Consider the following 9,621-nt stretch of genomic DNA (forward strand, 5'->3'; position numbering starts at 1 on the left):
TTGTTTTAATATAAAATGTATCTCCTCTAGGGGTGTAACGGTACACAAAAACCACGGTTCGGTACGTACCTCAGTTTTGAAGTCACGGTTCGGTACAGTGGGGGAAGGTTTGGCTTTCCATGTTCCACTCTGGGGTGATGTAGTGTGCAGTAACTAATTGTACTTGTAGGGCTGTCAACGAATATTCTATATTGAAATTAATAATCGACTTGTAAAGAAAAGAAAAATAAATTATTATTATATTAGATTGTGAAAAAAACAGCCCCTGGTGGGCGGTTAACATACCGTTGTATTCGTTCGGTACACACTACAGCTGTTCGGTACGGTACGGTACACACTGAAACGGTTCGGTTCGGTACGGATACGTGTACCTTTACACCCCTAATCTCCTCTCTTTCCTCTCTTCCTCCTCTCCTCTCTTTCCTCTCTTCTTCCTCTCCTCTCTTTCCTCTCTTCCTCCTCTCCTCTCTTCCTCTCTTCCCCCTCTCCTCTCTTCCTCCTCTCCTCTCTTCTCCACAGATCTGGGTGGGCTGTCGGGGGGGTCCGTATGGAGGCCAGGTTCTGGTTCTGGACCCAGAGAGCCACGCGGTGCAGAAGGAGCTCCATGGACACTCTGACAGCATCCAGACGCTCTGCTCGGCTGAAGACCGCTACGTCCTCAGTGGCTCTGCCCACCATGACGGCAAGATCTGCATCTGGAGAGTAGAATAGAGGAGCAGGAGGAGGAGGAGGAAGACCAGGAGGGGGAGCAGGAGGAGCAGGAGGAGCAGGAGGAGGGGGAGCAGGAGGAGTTGAGAGGAGAGCAAGGCTGGATTTGTTTCCCCACTAAGACCCATTCAAATGCATTGAGGGGTGTTGGTCTCTGCTTTGTTGGCAGGAGAGACATAATATCATGAATGACCGGAGTTTCCCAAAGACTCGGATGAACTTAAAAGTAAAATCTTGATCTTAATATACAGGAATTTCTCAGGATGCGTCTCTCCAAGTCGGTCCAACGGAGAGACGGTGCAATGGCGACAATCTTGCCCATGAACGTCAGAAGACTAAGGAGATCATCAAGGCTGAATTAGAACTCCTGGGCACAGAGGCTGAGGGCCCCACCACGCATCGCCACGCCTCACACCTCTCACACCGACCCTAACCCTTCAGGAGACGACCCTTACGCAGACGACCCCTAACCCTTCAGGAGACGACCCTTCAGCAGACGACCCCTAACCCTTCAGCAGACGACCTCTAACCCTTCAGCAGACGACCCCTAACCCTTCAGCAGACGACCCCTAACCCTTCAGCAGACGACCTCTAACCCTTCAGGAGACGACCCCTAACGCGTCTATATTAATCCCAGCCGAAGAGTGCAAGAGCGCTTCCGCATTTTGCCCTGATTGGCCCCGGTAACGCCCTCCAAATGCGCATTTTCTTTTTCCCCGCTCAGACGCCGAAATGGAATACATGTATATTATCGCGACGCGGACCAGATTCACTCGCAACGCCATAACGTTATTTCCGCGTACATTGCAACGTTAACACAACGCAGCTGTCAACTGTACTTTACATATTATCCAAACGAGGACCACATAACGCCATAACACGCCATAACGTTATTTCCGCGTACATTGCAACGTTAACACAACGCAGCTGTCAACTGTACTTTACATATTATCCAAACGAGGACCACATAACGCCATAACACGCCATAACGTTATTTCGCTGTACATTGTAACGTTACATATTATCCAAACGAGGACCACATAACGCCATAACGTTATTTCGCTGTACATTGTAACGTTACATATTATCCAAACGAGGACCACATAACGCCATAACGTTACTTCGCTGTTCGCTGACTTTTTTTGTCTTTTTCCCCCTCCATTTTCCTCCGATTTTCTCCCATCCCAATGTTAGTCGTATGCCAATTCCCAGTCCCTTCCTGGTCGCTGCGCTTTACCCCCCACAGTCAGATCATTTGGGAGAGTGGAGGCTACCACGTGCTTCCTCCGACACACGTCCAGCCAATCACCGCTTCTTTTCACCTGGCAGCGCGGATTCTCATTGAGAGGGCGTAGCGTGTGGGAGGACCACACTATCCCCCTCACGTCCAATCCGCGCTTAGCAGGCGCCCCGACCGAACTGTAGGAGTCGCTGTTTACAACGACCCGGACCCACCCCGCCAGCTTCTCCCACCCTCTGATACAGCCAATTGTATCAGTGCAGACGGCCAGCCAAGCTGGTGACAACCCCGGAGCTGTGAGCTGGATTCGAGCAGGCGAACCAAGCTCACAGCTCCGGGGCTGGTGACGAACGCAATCTCCGCTCGACCACCTAACCGCCCTATTTCGCTGTACATTGTAACGTTACATATTATCCAAACGAGGACCACATAACACCATAACGTTATTTCGCTGTACATTGTAACGTTACATATTATCCAAACGAGGAGCACATAACCGCATCGCTGCTTCAGCATAATTGTTTGTGTTATTTCCCCGGGTGAGGAGACCGCGCGCGCCCCGGTAACTGAGTGCCCACTGCCCAGCACTCTCTGGTGAGGAGACCGCGCGCGCCCCGGTAACTGAGTGCCCAGCACTCTCTGCGACTGTAGAGGCGCTCAATGTACCGCAGGTACTTTTCATACCTGCAATTGATCAAATAAGGAAACAAACACAGAAGATGCACATTGAGCTGTACTGTACTGTACTGTACCCATTCTGCAATCTGTTAATAAACTTTTCAATCAATCAATCAATCACATACATGGAGGTAATGACAGCAAGAAGAGGTAGACACATATATGAAGTATGCAAACATCGCCTGCTGCGTCCATCGCGTATATATATATTAATGTGATTGACCAGCGTTAATGTGATTGACCAGCGTTAATGTGATTGACCAGCGTTAATGTGATTGACCATCACAGCGTTAATGTGATTGACCAGCGTTAATGTGATTGACCAGCGTTAATGTGATTGACCAGCGTTAATGTGATTGACCAGCGTTAATGTGATTGACCAGCGTTGCGACCAGCGTTGCTAATATGAACCAAAGGCTTTAATATGGCGCGTTCTGGCATCTGTGATTAACCGTGTTGAATGGGGCGTCTGAACCAAGCGAGGACCTCATGCGCGGCGAGCACCTGGGCGAAGGAAAAGGAAATGCGCAATGCTTACCGGCGAATGGGGAAGAATGCGGAAGCGCTCTTGCACTCTTCGGCTGGGATTAATATAGACGCACCCCTAACCTCTAACCTCTAACCCTTCAGCAGACGTTAGACAGAGTCAACCTCATTCATCACAGACTGGAAACCAGCAGATAGTGTTTTACAACAATGTGGAGATGATGATATTCTATGTTGTTCAAAAGATTCAAAAGATTCAAAAGTGTCCAGTGGCTGAGCTGCTGATCACATGACCTTTAGATTAGTTTGGTAGTTTCAAGTTTCAAGTTTCAAGTTTCTTTAATAGTTGTCATACAGAAGTACAGAATACTTTTGTACAAAATGCTTCTTACTGTTCTTACTGGTATGTTTATCAAATGGCCGTGTGAAAAACAACAAGTGAACCAATAGAAAATTGAACAAAATTAACTATTTCCGTTGTCATTCGGACCATTTCAAACAAAAAAGATTTGTAAAAATGTGTAACAAAGCAATAGTGTTGGTGATGTAGAATGCTTGTCACATGATGCTGGTCACATGACGCTGATCACATGACGCTGGTCACATGACCGCACAGGAGTCATTTCCTTCCGTTCAGCAGTATTTGTTCTCAGACTAGCCTTTTTATATGTAATTAATTATCTGAAGTATTGAGGTGGAAATGTATAATTAGTAATAATAATTAAATAATAAATAAACGTGTATATCACGTTTGCATCACAGACATGTATCATCATTCGCTATATCTTATCTGCACTTTAGGACATTCCTAAATGTTGAAATCAAACAACAAACTGATCTACTTAAAGGTCACAGCTGTATCAATCTGCTAGCAGCTGATCCGAGTCTGCTGTGGTCGCCTTCTTACAGCTGTTACTAAAGAACTAAACGATTTTAGAACAGATCTAGAATCGGGTCTAAATGCATTAAATGTAATTTGTGGGTGTTTGAGTCACAATAATAATAATAATAATAATAACTTCGTTTTATATAATGCCTTTCAGAGGACCCAAGGTCGCTTTACAATACTGAGTCCTGATTGTCTTGTTTGTGTAAAATAAATGGCAGCACCCTAGTGTTCCTTGTATTCTGACCACTGTTTTGTTCATAGCTGGTGGGCTTTACACCAGCGCCCTCTGCTGGCAGGTGCCTGTAATTTACCTTGTATGTCCATCCTGTAAATCTAATCGATGGAGTCCAACCTGTAAACCCAGTTTAAATGAGGATAGATTTTCTCTCTCTCTCTCTCTCGCTCTCTCGCTCTCTCACACACACAAGAAGAGCTGGAAAATAAATAGTCAATAGTTTCTATAAGATTATATTTAACACTTTGATTGCCTAAGGCTAAATTCATGATATACCATAGGTTGCCAGCTCTATTTGTCTATGTAGAAGTTCCCCTTCTTTGCAGGGCTATAACTTTTTAAATTCTATTGCTAAATTGCCATTATTAGGGCCCATTCAATGTCCTATATGTATTGTTCAGGGTGTATGAACGTTAAACTTTTTCATTCACATATTCATACTAAAATATGATCTAAAGTATAAGTATGTTTTCATCTCTTTCTGCAGCTTTCTCCAGAACGTGATTTATAGCCCCAAATGCATTATATTGATGATCAAATACAGTTTGATAGCAATCGGCGCGATATAAAAAAATCCAACTGGACGGACTTCTGGAAGTTACTACACGTAATCTGATGTTGACCGGATGGCCGAGGGGGCGTTTATAATTCCGTGGGCAGCGTTATACCATTCATCTAATGTGGGTCAAATGTTCATCATAGCAGTTAGTATCGTACACATTGAAAAATAACGCTGAATCTTACCGTATCTTCCTTGCGCCGTTGGGCGATGAGCGTGGAACAGACATTTTCCTATTATGGGATATAGAAATATCCGGTCCATTTCCAGGTTGTATAATAATATATACGTCCAAATCATGTTGTTTTTCCGAGTTATTTGCAGCGATCGATGTTCACTGTGTGAAGACTGAGTCTCTCTAACACTAGCGAGTGCCCGGACCCCATATGGAGTGAGTCCTACCGGGTTAAAGGTAACATCCGTTTTTTCGATCTGCCGATCGGCCACCAGATGGCGGTCTTGAACCGCTAGAGGATTGAGAGGAGATCACACTTGTGTCTCAGGGCCCCGGAAAGGAAATATGATTCCGATCACAGATTTTTGAAATATTGATATCAAAGACGAGTTACGGCGTCTTCGGCAACTTGAGCATGGCGGGGAAGGACGCCTAAAAGCGTCTTCCGGCAGTTAAAGTGTTAAAGGGATATTTCACTTTAGTCAGAATATGTGGTCTTACCTCTATCTTTTTTATTTTTTATTTAACCTTTATTTAACCAAGAAGTCCCATTGAGATACAATATCTCTTTTGCAAGGGAGTCCTGGCCAAGATAACAGCAATAACATTTGCGATACATCACAGCAATAAAATGTGCGATATATCACACAAGAACATAATAAAAGTTCATGTATACAAATAATATACAAATACAATACATCACATGTAAACACAAAACAGAATAGTCTACATGATAGTAAAAGTGTATGACAGTAAAATACAGGGTAATACAGTAATTTTGCAGTTTTGTAGTTGGGACCCGACTACAGAAAGCAGCGACATTCTTCTTGTAAGAAGTTATATAAGAGAGATTTAAATTTTCAGAGAGAGACCAGGGTGTCTAAGTGGATATGGTCTTGTAGCCCATTCCATGCCCAAGGTGCGAAGCGAGAAAAAGCTGTCCTTCCTAGTTCAGTGTGTATTCTGGGAGTTTTTAAAAGTAGCCATCTTGTGGACCTGGTATGGTAGCTGCTAGAGGCAAAGCTAATTTGATTGTAAAGATATAGGGGAAGCTTCCCTAGGACGGCCTTATATATAAAAACATACATGTGGGTCCATCCTACCATTTGATAAAGCACACAATGGTGAGTAAGCCCTTTGGCACTAGTGACGAAGCGCAGAGAAGCATGGAATACACTGTCTAGCTTTTTTTTTTTAGCAGTGAAGAGGCAGCATGCATATATTATGTCACCATAGTCAATTACAGACAGGAATGTGGCTTGAACAAGTTTCTTTCTGGCCTCGAAAGAAAAGCATAGTTTTATGCTAAAGAAAAAAACAAGTTTTAGTTTAAGTTTCTTTGTGAGGTTTCCAATATGCGCTTTAAAAGATAGCTTTTCATCCAACCCTACCCAAGATACTTGTAGGATGAAAAATGTTCTATGGTTGCTCCCTTTAGCGTAACAATATGAGCATGATTCACTGGCTGTGAGCGAGCCCTTGTGAACACCATGGATTGCATTTTCTTTGCATTTAAAACGAGTTTAAGATCAAAAAGGGAGGTTTGAAAACAATTAAACGCAGCCTGGAGGTCCTCGGTCACCTGAGTAAGGGAGGGAGCACTTGTATACAGGACTGTATCGTCCGCATAAAAAGGCAGCTTGGCTGTATGGATTTTATTTCCCAGGTCATTTATAAAGATAGAAAATAAAACCGGAGCCAAAACAGACCCTTGGGGAACACCTTTGTTGTTTCTAAAAAAAAACTTGATTTGTAGTGCTCTGCAAATATACACTGTGTTCTGTCTGAGAGGTCGTTTCTGAACCAATTTACCACTTCCTGTCCTAAATCTAAAGTCATCTACCTGCTGCCCCTTGTCTTCTGCTGTCAACACCATGTCCTTGGGGTGGGGTGGGCGATATGACGATATTAAATAAATATCGGGTACAGTTCATTAATTAACTATACACTTTTTTAACGTATTGTGTTATTAAGATGTGTCAGTGTGTGAGTGTGTGTTATTAAGATGTGTCAGTGTGTGGTTGTGTTATTAAGATGTGTCAGTGTGTGAGTGTGTGTTATTAAGATGTGTCAGTGTGTGATTGTGTTATTAAGATGTGTCAGTGTGTGGTTGTGTTATTAAGATGTGTCGGTGTGTGAGTGTGTTATTAAGATGTGTCAGTGTGTGAGTGTGTTATGTTATTAATATGTGTCAGTGTGTGAGTGTGTTATTAAGATGTGTCAGTGTGTGTTGTGTTATTAAGATGTGTCAGTGTGTGAGTGTGTTATTAAGATGTGTCAGTGTGTGAGTGTGTTATTAAGATGTGTCAGTGTGTGAGTGTGTTATTAAGATGTGTCAGTGTGTGAGTGTGTTATTAAGATGTGTCAGTGTGTGAGTGTGTTATTAAGATGTGTCAGTGTGTGAGTGTGTTATTAAGATGTGTCAGTGTGTGGTTGTGTTATTAAGATGTGTCAGTGTGTGTGGTTGTGTTATTAAGATGTGTCAGTGTGTGGTTGTGTTATTAAGATGTGTCAGTGTGTGTGGTTGTGTTATTAAGATGTGTCAGTGTGTGATTGTGTTATTAACATGTGTCAGTGTGTGATTGTGTGTTATTAAGATGTGTCAGTGTGTGATTGTGTTATTAACATGTGTCAGTGTGTGGTTGTGTTATTAAGAACCTGTGCTCGAGTAAATAATCCACATTGTTCATTTTCACGTAACGTGACTCACTAGCAGGTAGTTCACAGTAGCTGCCGTTAGCAATGAAAAGCTACTTTGCCGACTGAAATCCGACGCCAGCCAATCAACTTTGAAATACGAAATTACGTACACTTACTTGGGGCTAGCGGCTCGGAGCCCCACTTGCCATCAGATTGATGTGGTCTACTGTGAATGATACAACACCCTGAGCAGGCGCACTTGGATTTGCCCACGTACCGCACACACAGCATTGATAAAGAGGGGCTATAGCCCCATTCGTGCTATTTGAGACCTAATGATCGGGAGAATGACGCAATTTGAAACAGCAAGGCAGAGAGATGACATGAACTAAAATACTAATGTAGAAGGGTGGATTATCCCTGCTTGTGGGAGTAGTAGTACACAGACACTGGGTAGTAGGATACTATAGTATTGGACCTATAAGTACCCCCGTCTTTGGCCCGGAACGTCGTTCTGGAGGGCTTGCAGCTGGAGTGGATGGGGCCCAGGATTTACTAACCTGGGGACTGGTACTCCGGTCTCCCTCGCCTTCCAAGGCGGTCAGCAGTAGCTCCCCACACACCCTCACTTCCCCCAGTACCTCCGACAGCCCTCCCACACCCAGTGACTGTCAGTTCAATAGTATTATTGGGCTTCCCTTTAAGCAGTACCCTTCCTTGACCACCTGTATTGACCCTTCAAATGCTACTCTGTGAATGGGGTGTAAGGGTTAAATAATTATGCAGTCACAATATTTACCCAGGGGTTAGAGTAGCAAATGGAAATTGGAAGAAACAGACACACACAATGATCCCAATAATGTCTGCTTTTACTGAAGCCTGGGCATGTTATCCATTACAATTAACACTGTCATTTATTAACACATGGCACCGGGTGCTCTTGCTGTTCTAATGTAGGGGAAGCTCTTCCCACCATAGGCACCGCATGCTCAATACATTAAAACACCCCGCTTGTACTAGGGGAACCCAGGCATAAAATAGAGACACATTGGGAGTTCAAATAACCAAATAATCAAATAACAAAATAAAACCAAGTAAATGTGGGCCCACGTTACCAAAAGAAAACCTAACCTAAGCCGGCTTAAATTGTTCGGGGTACCCCTTAGACACTGGTTGTTAGCGTTCACTTGAATGGACGTTACTGTTGATACACGTGGTACCGTTAGTACTTAGCCAAGATGGCGGACCCACCCTTGTCACCGCTCGTCCAGGTCACAAGATGGCGTCGGCGATCCCGCGAGCACAGCCAGCAGGTTGGGCGAACAGCATAGGCAGTGGTTAGCTGGAGGAGCGTGCTGGATGGCGTCCTCTGCTGGTGGGAAGAGGCGTCCTCTGCACCGTCTGGGAAACGTCCACCGCTGCTGTTGCTGGCTTGCTTCTGTCGTGCGAGCTAATGTAACTGGTCTTAAGCCACCCTCTTTATCGTCGTCGTGCATGGGAAGTGATGAGACAGTGGTGGCCATTCATTGTTTTATTTCTCCTGGTGGCAATACAGATAAACACCATTATCTTTTGTCCACAGGATGGCGCCAAAACAGCTAGCAGACTCTTCCTCATTCAGATCAGACTGCTCTCCATTTTTAATCATACATTGAAATAACACATTTACAATGAAACAATACAATAAGATAATACAAAATAAACGATAGGATTCATTAATTTACCTGGTGGCAATACAGATAAACACCATTATCTTTTGTCCACAGGATGGCGCCAAAACAGCTAGCAGACTGCAATGGGGAAATATGCCATCACGTCAGGTTGAGGCCTACACAACTCTCAGACCATAACTACTAGTTCAATCACATGTGTCAGCCAAGAGTTCACCACCACAGCTAAACCACATTACAAAAAGTGCAGAATTGTTCACATTAACACAGTTACCACTATTTACAACTCCGGTTCATTGCCCGGCAACTTATTTACACAGTAAACCATCAATACGTTCTTC

At 43.9% G+C, this 9,621-nt stretch overlaps 1 protein-coding gene across 1 annotated transcript in view; it reads left to right on the plus strand.

Moving 5' to 3' along the window:
• LOC311245920 (DENN domain-containing protein 3-like) overlaps positions 1-4,181 on the plus strand; it is a 117,409-nt gene extending 113,228 nt beyond the window's left edge. The window contains exon 29 of the mRNA XM_084335944.1: positions 520-4,181. Coding sequence (XP_084192070.1) covers positions 520-711 — 192 coding nt within the window. The 3' untranslated portion in view covers positions 712-4,181. The remainder of the gene's footprint in view (positions 1-519) is intronic.
• The last annotated feature ends 5,440 nt before the right edge of the window (positions 4,182-9,621 follow it).

The sequence above is a fragment of the Notolepis coatsorum genome (genome assembly GCF_963971535.1).
Source record: "Notolepis coatsorum genome assembly, chromosome: 19".
In the NCBI taxonomy this organism is placed as follows: Eukaryota; Metazoa; Chordata; class Actinopteri; order Aulopiformes; family Paralepididae; genus Notolepis; species Notolepis coatsorum.